The sequence below is a fragment of the Porcisia hertigi genome, assembly GCF_017918235.1.
Source record: "Porcisia hertigi strain C119 chromosome Unknown contig_6, whole genome shotgun sequence".
Taxonomy (NCBI): domain Eukaryota; phylum Euglenozoa; class Kinetoplastea; order Trypanosomatida; family Trypanosomatidae; genus Porcisia; species Porcisia hertigi.
In genome coordinates this window covers 78,908-90,908 of record NW_027150679.1, presented here as the reverse complement: position 1 = coordinate 90,908, position 12,001 = coordinate 78,908, and the positions used below count along the sequence as shown (strand labels likewise).

At 53.6% G+C, this 12,001-nt stretch overlaps 2 protein-coding genes across 2 annotated transcripts; both read right to left on the bottom strand.

Annotated features, from left to right (window-relative positions):
• Window positions 1-2,753: 2,753 nt before the first annotated feature.
• Window positions 2,754-3,875, bottom strand: JKF63_07949 (uncharacterized protein; the record flags this gene model as incomplete). Its single annotated transcript, XM_067903877.1, has 1 exon — window positions 2,754-3,875. One exon carries the CDS (start codon window positions 3,873-3,875, stop codon window positions 2,754-2,756), a length of 1,122 nt encoding a protein of 373 aa, XP_067752177.1.
• A 5,051-nt stretch (window positions 3,876-8,926) lies between these two features.
• Window positions 8,927-11,209, bottom strand: JKF63_07948 (uncharacterized protein; the record flags this gene model as incomplete). Its single annotated transcript, XM_067903876.1, has 1 exon — window positions 8,927-11,209. The coding sequence occupies one exon, from the start codon at window positions 11,207-11,209 to the stop codon at window positions 8,927-8,929; it is 2,283 nt and encodes a 760-aa protein (XP_067752176.1).
• Window positions 11,210-12,001: the final 792 nt, after the last annotated feature.

The window sequence follows — 12,001 nt, the reverse complement described above, 5'->3', positions numbered from 1 at the left end:
ATATTTCCGGGTGTGTTGGGTGATGCCATTCTTTACATGTTTATGCATATACATATATATATATATGTCTGAGTGTGTGTGTGTGTGTATTCTTTGATATTTTTTTGTTAGTGTTGTTGTGTGCGTCTCTCTCTCATGATTGAAGCGGGAAGGAGAGAGCGCGGGGTGACAACAAAAAAAAAACAGAAAAGACAATCGAAACGGGGATGGAAAGGCAAAAGTGTGTACCATACCCCCAGCAGCCTAGCACAACGCACAGATGCAGAGGAAGAAGAAGGAAAGGGGAGAAAGTGGGATTGGGCAAAAGAAGAGGAGAGAGTAGTCGGGAATGATACCACACACAGAAATATATATGCAAAAAAATCGATTAATCTCCAACAATGAATCCATCCCCCCCCCCCAAAAAAAAAAAGAAAAACAAAGAAAAACATTTACTCTCTAGTGTTACGCCTCGTCTTCAACGCACGCAGAGTGACGTTCATCTATTTTCATTGAAGCGAAGAGGGCAGCAACAAAACAAAAAGATCACCGGAACCTCCCTTTGGTTTCACATGCCCCCCCCCCTGCCGAGCCCCCCCCCCCCTCCCCCAGCCCCACACACACAGAGAAATGCGGGGAAGGGGGGAGACGCACACTTCCAGGCCTCGTTTTTTCCCCCACCTTATCCACCAAATAAGCCGATTAAAAAAACAGAAAGGGGGAGAAGGGGGGTTGGGGTAGAGACAAAGCGGAGTCGAAATCGGGGGAAAAATATGCGCGGCGCCAAAAAAAAAACAAATTAAACAAACACCGCCACCACCACCACACACACACAGACACACATCAACGTGGGAAATAAAAAAAAGTTAAAGTACCAAAACACTCGGCAGAGGAAGAGAAAATACATACAAATATTTATAAATATACATATACATATATATATATGTATATATATATATATGCAATGGAGGAAAACCAAGAAAGTCAACCTGATTTGGAAAAAATGATCGAGTCCTCTCATCCCAGTGCCCTCACACGGTGTCTGCGGAGCGAGCGAGCATCCTCTTCTGGCGCTTCGCACCTTGTGGGAGAGCGCCCAGACGTCGCCATTGCACAGAAACACCAAAAACGCAGACATCCACACACACAAGTGTACATGTCGTGTGCCTCTCAGTCATCAGTGATAGAGGGGAAAGGGGGGCCAAAAGACCTTCAGGATTGTGGAGAGACCAGCTACGAGGTAAACAACGTGGATTCCACAAAATGCATTCGATCTTGACGGTCGACAACATAAATCTTTTTGGGGGGGAAGGGGGGATGCGATCAGCGACGAGAAGAGGGAGACATTAGCTCACCGGTGCGTCATGTCACAGAGCAAAATTTCGGACTTATAAGAAGACGTTCAGCCATGCAACAACACGGCGCTGTGTAACGCACTGTGGTCCAGCGAGACTCTTTCTCATTGCGACCCCCCCCCTCCCCTTGTCGTACCCACCTCTTTTTTTTTTCACTCTCCGCCTTGACTGCGGATGTTCAACAGCGCAGCGCCCAATAGGACTCATCCACAAAAAGGGAACGAGACACACTCCCGCACTGCTCAGAACATGTGTGGGCCATTCACAAAAATCTCTAGCATTCTACCGTCACCCTTCGTGTCAATTTATAGAGCTTCCGAGTCAGACGTCGAGCATGTCGTTGCACACACACAGAGGCTTACGCATAGATGCACGTCATGTTCCGATGACGAGGGACACATACACGAGGAAACAAGGTGAAGCCGTTCCGGCAAAAATATTGGGGTGACCATAAATTAATATTTAAATACAGAAAACAAACAAAAACACTTCTCGAATATAGGAACAAAAACAGAGCGAAAGAGACGGAACGGGGGGGGCAGCAAACCACAGCCCAGTGATACAAGCTCGAGTTTCTGGCACATTGTGTGTGTGTGTGTGTGTATGCTTCACTTCTGGGATTCTTATTCTTTCCTTCTCGATTTTATTTTCGGCGGCATCCAGGAAAACCACCACGAAAAAAAAAATGCGCACCAGCTCGGAGGGAAGGGGGGGAGGGGTCTGTGCGCCATGCCATGACCCGCCCAGCGTAGACAACAAATTCTCTATCCCTTTCATGCTCATGCACCAAAAAGGCAACATAAATGCAAGGCGAGAGGCAAAAAAAAAAGAGGGGAAGGGCGGGAGGAAGGGCGGGGGGAAGGGCGGGGGGGGGAGAGAGAAAAAAATTCATTTGGCTGGCGTTGAGCGAAAATAATGAGAATTTATCGTCCCCTTCCACACCACACCACAACACACCACAAAAAAAAAGCAAATAAAAGCGAACACTAAAAGAGCGCAACTATATGTACAGAGCAGACGCGGCGGAGATGAAGTCAAGGCGGAGTCGAAGTAAATAGACAAGATACCCGAGGCACGGAGGGGGGGGGTTATAAGAAAGCCGTCAGGACGACTGACCCCGTCTCGAGACAACAGAAAAGAAAAAACAAAACAGTAAAAACAAAGGCCACAAAAAAGAGAGGAAACGGCCGTTTTTGACAAAGTAGTCCGCACCTGCCGCTGAGAACACGTTGGCAGAGAGGCAGGAGTGGGGTGACGAAGGGTACATCAACATCAGCACACGTAAGAAACATGTATACACTGTTATGCACACTGCCGCAACAAGCCTCCCTGTGTGTGTGTGTGGGGGGGGGGGAGAGAGAGGGGGGGGAACGTTTTCAGGAAAGCAACGCACTCTTGTTATTTGTCCTGTGGATTCGCCTATCGCACCGCGGGTCCTCGCGACGGCCCACCCACGTACGGTGGTGGCGGCGGCGGCGGCGGCGCAGCCACCAAGGACGGGGTTCCACGCAACGAACTCACGCCACGTGTGTAGGGGACGGGGGTGCCAAGGTAGGGGCTGCCTCCGGCAGGTCCGAATGATGTGTATTGCGGAGGCTCGGCTGTGCTGGAAGCACGAGTGCCTGGCTGAGTCATAGAACTTCCAAGGAAGTTGGCGGCGGCAGTGATGTTCAACGTGGACGCGGCGGCCGGCGGCAGCGAGTAGCGCGGCAGCGGAGAGACTGGGGGCGACGTGCTGCCTGCAGGCGGCGTGTACGGCGGTGTGGGCTTGGATACCGGCAGCAGCAAAAAGACGCCATTGTTGTTCCGCAGCACCACTGACTCCTGTGGAGCGGCCGGCACGGGGGGCACGTAGCCGGCCAAAATCGGAGAGCACTCATGCGACTGCCCCGTACGACCAACCAGCGAGGCAGGGGTGCCGTGAGCGGTCGCCATAGCCTCTGCGAACGACGGCGGCGGCGGCTTCGAGCCAGGCGTGGGGGAAAGATTGGGAATCCCAGAATAACAGTTAAGGTAAGGGCTCCGGGCGGCCATGCCTGGCGTGCTATACGCCGGTGGTGGTGGGGGAGGCGGGGGAGGTGGCGGGCTGGTGGCAGACGAGTACGAGCCGTTGCCCTCAACTGTGAAGCCTGCTGTAACCATGGCTTCTCCACCGCTGGGGAGACCCGGGTAGAGCAGCGCGTACGGTTTTTCTGGCTCTTCGTGGGACAGAGCGAAGACACCAGTGGCGTTCTCGTCGAAACACTGGTCTATTGCCTCGGTTTCATTGTAGTCCACGTCGCTCTCCACCGCCCGGACCTCGTTCAGAAGACGAAGTAGAACGTCATGGCTGTTATCCCCGTCCTTATTCTCGTCCTCGTCTTCCTCCACGACAGCCAGAGCCTGGAACAAGGTGGGGTGTGCACCAAGCGCGGTGGTGGCAGCATCGCCACAGTGGATTGAATCATCGTGCGTTGATAAGACATCATCGGACGGGAAGGACCCCGAGCCCATGCCGATGGCGTAGTTTATACTCTGTATTTGCATGTCCATATCGCTCATATTTTTGCTTTTTTTTTCTCACTTGACAATGCAGACGCAGCGCTGATGTCGGCAACACTACCCACCCGCCCCCCTTAGCAGTGAGGCTATGCGTCAGCAAAAACGTTTTCGTATATCCGCAGACACACCCGCGCGCACAAAACAAGTGCACACCGCGTTACACCGGGAAGAACGGTGTAAGCGAAGCAAAGAAAAATAATAATTAAACCGACAATGAGAAACAGGCGAAAGAGGGGGGGCGGGGAGAGAGGGAAGAAAAGGGAGGTGGATGGAAAAAAAAAACGTGCACGTGAGACGCGACAACGCTGTATAAGCAAACACAATTGTCAACAGCACCCACCGCAAAAAAAAAAACACGCGAGACAGTCCGGGAATGCAGATTGTATGAACACACCTTCCGCCCACGCGCGCGCGTTACCTCCGGAAACACAGAAAGGTAAAACAAAGTGCTCAATAATAATAGCGTAACAAAAAAAACAGGAGGGAAAAAGAAAACGCAAGCAAAATAAAAAAAATGCGCGTCTATGTACCCGGGAACAATGCAAAATGAAGAAGGATGTGGAGATGGGGCGTAGAAAAGAAAGAGGGGCGGTGCAGCAAGCACACTACTAAACAACCCTGCGCTAGTATTAACCTCCCCAAAAAAAAAAATAATAATAATAATAAAAAAACAGTCGACGTGAGATTACGCACACACACAAAAAAAAAAGAACGAAAAAACCTGAGTATATTCAACTTTCCCTTACGTCTGTTTTCCCCCTTTTTTTGTGAAAAAAAAGAAGAGGTAGTTTAGTTCGATCTCGATCGAAAATCGTTTCACCGAATCTCTTCCCTTTTTTATATTAAATATATATATATACATAAATATATATAGTGATTGCCATTCAATATGCTCGTGTCTTTCCTCGATTCCTCCTCCTCCTTCGTGCTGCGATGCGCGTGTCCCTGAGTGAGAGCAAAACACCCTCTTGTGATATCGCCTGTGTCTAAGCTTGCTGTTTTTTTCTTCCCCTTTGTGTGGTCCCGATTCCTTCCTCGTGGCTGCAGCGCCGCTACCGCTTTGAGAACGAAGTGTCAGGGGGGGGGGGTCGCTAGCTTGGGCTTGCGAAGTGCGTGGGCAATCACTACCAATATGTGAAGAAGTGATCGACCAGAGAATCAAAATCTGGGCAGAGATAGAGAATAAGAAATCAAAACAGCGGGGGAATTCAAATGTACCCAAACGTACGTCTGTGTGTGTGTGTGTGTGTGTGTGAGTGTGAGGGGGGGAGGGGAGGAGGCGCTGATCCAGAGATGTCCAGACCTGTCGACGAATAAGCGAAAAAAAGGAGCGACTTTTTTTTCGGGGGGGAAGGGGGGGGGGCAGCAGGCCAGCCGCACAGACCAAGGGAAAAATAGAACACTTCGCCCCACGCAGAATGTGAGTAACTGTGAGCACCGCAGCACTACGTGAGAGCTGCAGCTGTTGCTGTCAGATGCGCGCCCGGAACTACGCTCAACGGCAACCTAGAAAGCCCCTCGCTTCCTCCACCTGACACAGCACAACCCCTTTTTTTCGGGGGGGAGAAAGAGAGAGAAGAAAAAATTAGTCGTCAATCTTTTCTTGTTTGTTCTTCCGTTCAACAGTGGCACAAACACACTTGACAACGCGAAACAAGGAAAGCAAAAAACTCGAAAAAAAAAAGAAAAACAAAGAATGTTGATAGTGCGCAAGGGAGAAGAAGAGAGGAGAGGACTGCTGCTGATGCTAGCGGCAATGATGATGATGGAGGAATGGATGCGTCAAACAAAAAAAAATGCAGAATGAGAAGGAGAGAAAACCCAAAGTTGAATTTTTTATTTTTAAAAGGGGTCAAACGCTTCAGCAAATCGAAAGGCGGTGTGGATAAAAACAAATCACTCACACCCACACACACTCGTGTGTGTCGCGGAGTCAACGAACTACGGCAAGAACACAAGTGGAAAAAAAAACACTGCAAACCCTACGCGGAGGAGACTGCTGTGAAGAAAAAGTGTGTGTGTGTGTGTGTGTGTGTGAGAAAGTCGACTTTGACGCTTCTTTACTGAATCAAGTGTCTGTCTTGTGGTGTCGTACACGGCGACTTCAACGCCTTTCCGCTCTCAACTCCCTACTTCTCACTGGATCTTGTCCCTCTGTTTATTGATGGAAGTGTGCGGGTGAGGGGGCGGGGAAGGAGGAGGAGGAGGAGGAAGAGGAGGAGGCCTCCCTCGTGTCTCGTCGTCGCCGTCGCCTGGCGTTGTGTTCCCTCTTTGTGAGCTGACCGACTCTTGACTTAGTGTGTGTGTGTGTGTAAGTCCTCCGGCCGCGAGTGTTTTTGGTGACACGGAACAGAGGATCGAGGCAGAGCGGTGAAAGATGTGGCGATGGTGGCTTGAAGGTGGGAGGGGGGGAGTGATTGGTGAGTAAGTGAATCGATGATGTGTGCAAGGGGGGGTAGGGGTGGGGGCACTTCTTTTGTGTTGTGTGTGTGTGTGTGTGTGTGTGTGGCTGTGGCTGTGGCTGTGTGTCTGTGTGTGTCTGTATATATATAGAGAGAGAGAGAGAAGAAGGCGCTGTTTATACGTCGAAAAAGGCTGGAAGACACAAGAAAAGAGGGGGGGTGACGTGCAAAAATAAAAAAGGGGTGCCCTTTTCCCACAAGCGGATATGCAAACGATCGACGATCTGATAGGGAGTGAAGTGACAACACTGAGCCCGCGTGTGCACGTGTGTGTGTGTGTGTGTGTGTGTGTGTGTGTGTGAAGGAAAACGAAAAGCAAAGGAGAAGGGTAGAAGCAGGGAGGCGATCGAAACAGTAAGAGCAGAAGCGAACATGGAGAGGGGGGAGATACGGATCCAACGAGTCGATGCGCTCTGAGGTTCCCTCTTCTTGTTAACAAATGTACACCGCTGCCTATTCTCTACCAACTCAAGTGTACGTTTATGCGTCCAACCCCACTCTTTGTTTTTTCTCCCTGGTGCGGCGACTGCCCTTTGCTGCACGACCCACAAGCGGACACTTAATGGAACCCCTTGAAGGGTGCAAGGTGTTCATTGCGTGATAAAATATATATGCTACAGGGTGTGTGTGTGTGTGGGTGTGTGGGTGTGGGTGTGGGTGTGGGTGTGGGTGTGGGTGTGGGTGTGGGTGTGGGTGTGGGTGTGGGTGTGGGTGTGGGTGTGGGTGTGGGTGTGGGTGTGGGTGTGGGTGTGGGTGTGGGTGTGGGTGTGGGTGTGGGTGTGGGTGTGGGTGTGGGTGTGGGTGTGGGTGTGGGTGTGGGTGTGGGTGTGGGTGTGGGTGTGGGTGTGGGTGTGGGTGTGGGTGTGGGTGTGGGTGTGGGTGTGGGTGTGGGTGTGGGTGTGGGTGTGGGTGTGGGTGTGGGTGTGGGTGTGGGTGTGGGTGTGGGTGTGGGTGTGGGTGTGGGTGTGGGTGTGGGTGTGGGTGTGGGTGTGGGTGTGGGTGTGGGTGTGGGTGTGGGTGTGGGTGTGGGTGTGGGTGTGGGTGTGGGTGTGGGTGTGGGTGTGGGTGTGGGTGTGGGTGTGGGTGTGGGTGTGGGTGTGGGTGTGGGTGTGGGTGTGGGTGTGGGTGTGGGTGTGGGTGTGGGTGTGGGTGTGGGTGTGGGTGTGGGTGTGGGTGTGGGTGTGGGTGTGGGTGTGGGTGTGGGTGTGGGTGTGGGTGTGGGTGTGGGTGTGGGTGTGGGTGTGGGTGTGGGTGTGGGTGTGGGTGTGGGTGTGGGTGTGGGTGTGTGTGTGGGTGTGGGTGTGTGTGTGTGAGTGCGTGTGTGTGTGTGCCTCGAAGCGCTTCTTGTCCTCTGGATTTACGTTCTTTGGGGTTGAGTGCGGAAGGGTTTGACCAAGCACACGGAGCGGGTCTGGAAGGGTTCCCGGAAGGTCCGAGGGGCGGCGAAGTGGTGGTTGGGATGTAAACAAAGATCGACCGATAAAAAAATCTTTTTTTTAATGGAGAGTGTGGGGGCCAAAACGTGAGACGTGTGATGCGGCCGTCCTTTCGTTTTTCTCCTCATCCGTACACCCCCCCCTTTTTTTTTTGCGAGGGCTCTCTCTTTCTTTGTGAGTCTGTGGATGTGTCCCCTCGTTGCCGACCTCTATGTGATTAGGACGGCGGGTGATGTGGGGGTGGGAGGCGCAGACCATTCCTGGAACGCACATGTGCAGCAGAGAAGCAAAGAAACGGGGGTGAGAGGAGCAGAGATGGCTGTGTCGTGGAAAGGTTACGCACTGGTGCGGCAGCAAAAAAAAAATTGATTTTTTTATGGGAGTGAAAGACGTCAAGAGGTCCTATGCACGCACCCTCTCGAAACTCGCGCAGGATAACCCGGAACAGACAACCCCGGCGTCGACACGCCTGCTACAGCGTACACAGAAGCTCTGCGATATATCACAACACTCCTTTGAGTAGCGATGCTATCGCTCGGCCGCCTCACAGTCGCAATCCCTCTTTTTAAGCAGTCTCGTTGTACGGACTTTGGTGCACGCGGCAGTCACCAAAGCACAGGTGTTTTCACAATGAGATATCCGACAGGCCACACCATGTTTGAAAGCAAAAAAAACTAATTTGCATACAAAAGAAAAAAACGAGGCGAAACACCAACCGAACAGATGTAGGGGGGAGCGGGGGAGGGGGGGGGGGGCTGCTGAGCAGCACAGCGATGAACAAGGCATGAGGTTGATCCCTGCAGTCGTCGTCGCAGTAGCAGCAGCAGAACATCGGCATTGACCTCTGTCCCGATGGACGCGGTTCTGAAGCTTCCACATTGGGTTCCCCTCTCTCCATATGCAAACGTCCTGCCTTACATCGTATTCTCTCGGAAGGCATAAAAGACAGGGGGATGCCCCAACGAATTCGTATGGACTTTCCTCTGTTTCTCATCTGTGGGGAGCTTGGTAGCGACACATCCTCCACCTGCAGACGCAATAACATCCCGCCTTCAGCCTCAAGCCTCCCTGGCCCAAGGGCCCCCCCCCCTCCACCCCCCACCCACCCCTTGTCCGACACCAATACAACACCCGAGAGGGACTCCCCCCTATCCTACCGCCTGTTCCGCAAACCGCGCACCCGCCATTTCAGTTTGGACGAAGTGTGGCCCTTCACCGGCACCACTGCGGTATCCCAGCGCTCCTCGCCGCTCGCCGCTTCAATAACAGCAATCAACCGTCGAATATCCTCATTGAGTGCGTGGTCTATCTGCGTGTCCACAAACCGGACAATCCTTGGAACACGGACGTCTCCTGGGGTGAGGAAGGTGTGTGAAACCCCTTGGCGACCAGAGTGACCCAACTGATGAACGCGCTGCATGTACACATCAGTAGAGACAGGCAGATCGTAATGAATGACGTGCCCCACCTCTGCGGCATCGAGGCGCTTCATTGTCATGTCAGTGCCAACCAAAATGTGTATGTCGCCTTGGCGGAAAGCCTTGAGAACGTCGTTGCGTGTGCGAGAGCGCAGACCGCTGTGCACACACCGTATCATGGACGACGGGACCGAGAGCGTCTTGGCCAGTTCCTGCATCACCTCCTCTGTGGTCTGGCGAGAGGCGCAGTAAACGACCACGTAATCACGCTTCAAGATGGTGCGCTTACTATACAGCTGCTGGATGGCCTTGATGCGGTCATCGGGGCTGGACAGGGGATACAGAATTTGTCGTACATTTGCGTTCGTGTGCTCCTCGCGCGTCACCACAACCTTCACCGTGAGCGGCGACATGTACTTGCGGAAGACGCCATCCATGGACGGCTCCACCTCTCTGCGCCACAAAGAAACCTGCGGCGTCACCTCGTTGTCCTTCATGGCCTGCATTATGTCCTCGACGTGTTGCACCGCCGAGCCGCCGTCTGGGTTGTGATCCCCCAAGAGATGGTTGGTGCTGTCCGCCACTAGCATACGCACGCGGTCGAGGGCGACATGGCCCCTGAGCATCAGCCTTGATAATTGAAACGGCGTAGCCACAATGACGTTGCAGCCGCTCTTTCTTCGCATAACGCCCTCCTGGTCTTCGGCATCGCCATCGTCCATGGACGGGTATGCCGCCACGAGTTGCACGTCTTCGGGAGCGAGGCTGCGGTACAGATCAGCTGTCCGCAGTACTGCTTGGCGAGTGGTGCACAGTATAACCACGATAGGGTGTGCTACCGCATCACCTGAAGATGATAACGAGATCTCAGACGGTTCTGCTGGCAACAGTGCCGAGCCGGTGTCCTTCTCCGTCTTTGGCAAACACTGGTGCGTCCCACTATGTTTGACCTGGTGAAGTAGAGCTATGGACGGTACAGCGTAGGCCACATTTGTGCCGCTGTCGTCAGAAACAGTGGCCACTAAATCGCGCCCGCGCATGAGGAGCGGGATGACAGCCGACTGAAGAAGTGTCGGGCGTACAAATCCAGACTCATTCAGCCCCTGCAACACCCGCGCCGGCAGCCCAGGAGCCGCCTCATGGAAGTGCTGGAAAAAACTCACGGGGATGGACATCCGGTGTTCATCAAACACTTGAACTCGCCACACAATACTCTGCTGCAGACTCTTTGACTCGAGACGCTGCTGGCTTTCCATGACCTCACCGCATAGCAGCGCATCAACGCCCTCCGCCTTGGAATGCCTTGTCTTTCGTGCCCGCTTCTTCGCCCGTGCCTGGCGTGCACCACCGGGGCCGAACTTCTTGACAAAGCGCGGTGGCGACGGCTGCCCATCTTGCCGTGGGAAGACGACAGGCAGAGGGTGGCCCGGTACCATTGCAATGCCGTCTGCCGCGCGGCGCGAGTCGAGCATCGCAGCAGCCATCGCTGCCGCACCGGCCGCGCCTTGCTTGTTGCGTCCGGAGCGCATGACGGCGTCGTTCTCTTCATCCTCAGTCATTTGGGTTTCTGTCCCCGAGGAGTCGGCCGCCAGCGACGAATCACCAGAGGTGGTAACGCCGAGGCCGCCAGCGGGGCTGTGCGCTTTGTGGTGGATCTCTTGCAATCGCACATCGCTGAAGAGGACGGCAGGGTCATAGCTGTGCACTTTGGAAGAGGAGAAAATGCGGCCAGCATCGTCGTTGGCATACGCGGTAGACTCCCCGTACAGTTTAAAGGGGGTGTGGCTCACGTCAAGTGGGTGCACATACGAGGAACCGAGGTCTTTCGGCGTCGGGTTGCTCGTGCTGCCTGAGTCCGGCGGCACCGCGTTGGGCGCCATCATGCCCGAGCCCATGGCCTCATCAGTGATGGGCGTGTCAATAAATCCACGGCGTTGCGTGTTCCGCACGATGCAGATGAATGTAGACGGGGGGCTGTGCAGAGCGGTGTAAAGGCATCGTCCGGCACGGGCACGCATCCTGAGCACGTGTGTGAGCGTGTGAGTATGTCTGGTCAAATGCTCAAGTGCAAACCACACTTCGTTCTTTTGTAGCCAGGCAGCACAGAAAAAAAAAGGGCAAATGTAGTCCTGGCGAGTACTCGCGCGGTCTCTTCATCGAAGCTCCCCTATTTGTGTCCTCTCCCTCGTCTTCCCTCCGGTGGTACAGCGGGGATGTCAAAGAGAAAGAGCATCGCAGCGAGGGGGAGGAGGGGAAAAATAGAGAAGCTTCCAACGCATAGGGCATGGGCGCACACAGAGGGAAGACAGACAACATCCGGGGGAAGGGGGGGGGGGGGCATAGAAACGAGTACATACAATCGATACATGAAATCCAATAGAACAGAGGCAGGAAAAAAAAGGCATAGTAGACCACTGCAAGATGAGGAGGAGCGGTGCCTGATCGACAGCTCGCAGATCTGTCCACACACACACACACGGACAGAAACCATCACAGGGATGAAAAGCGGCTTGGCATGCTGCATCTTCCAACGCCGCATCCGCCGACTCACGTACTTGTTGATTTTTCCCTCGAGGGCGCACAGGAGACGAACAGCCACGAAGGCGACAGACGATGAATGCGCGCTTCTCGAGAGGGATAATAAGGCGGTGGTGGGCAAACTACAGTCCCGGTGCGGACATGTTCGCGTTGGTACTTCAATGCTCCGACGAGTGCTTTGGCCCCCCACCACCACCATTACTCTTTCAGTCGAGAGATTTCGATCCCAGAGTTTGCATGGCTCACAATAAGCTCGACCGCCTCCCTTTTTG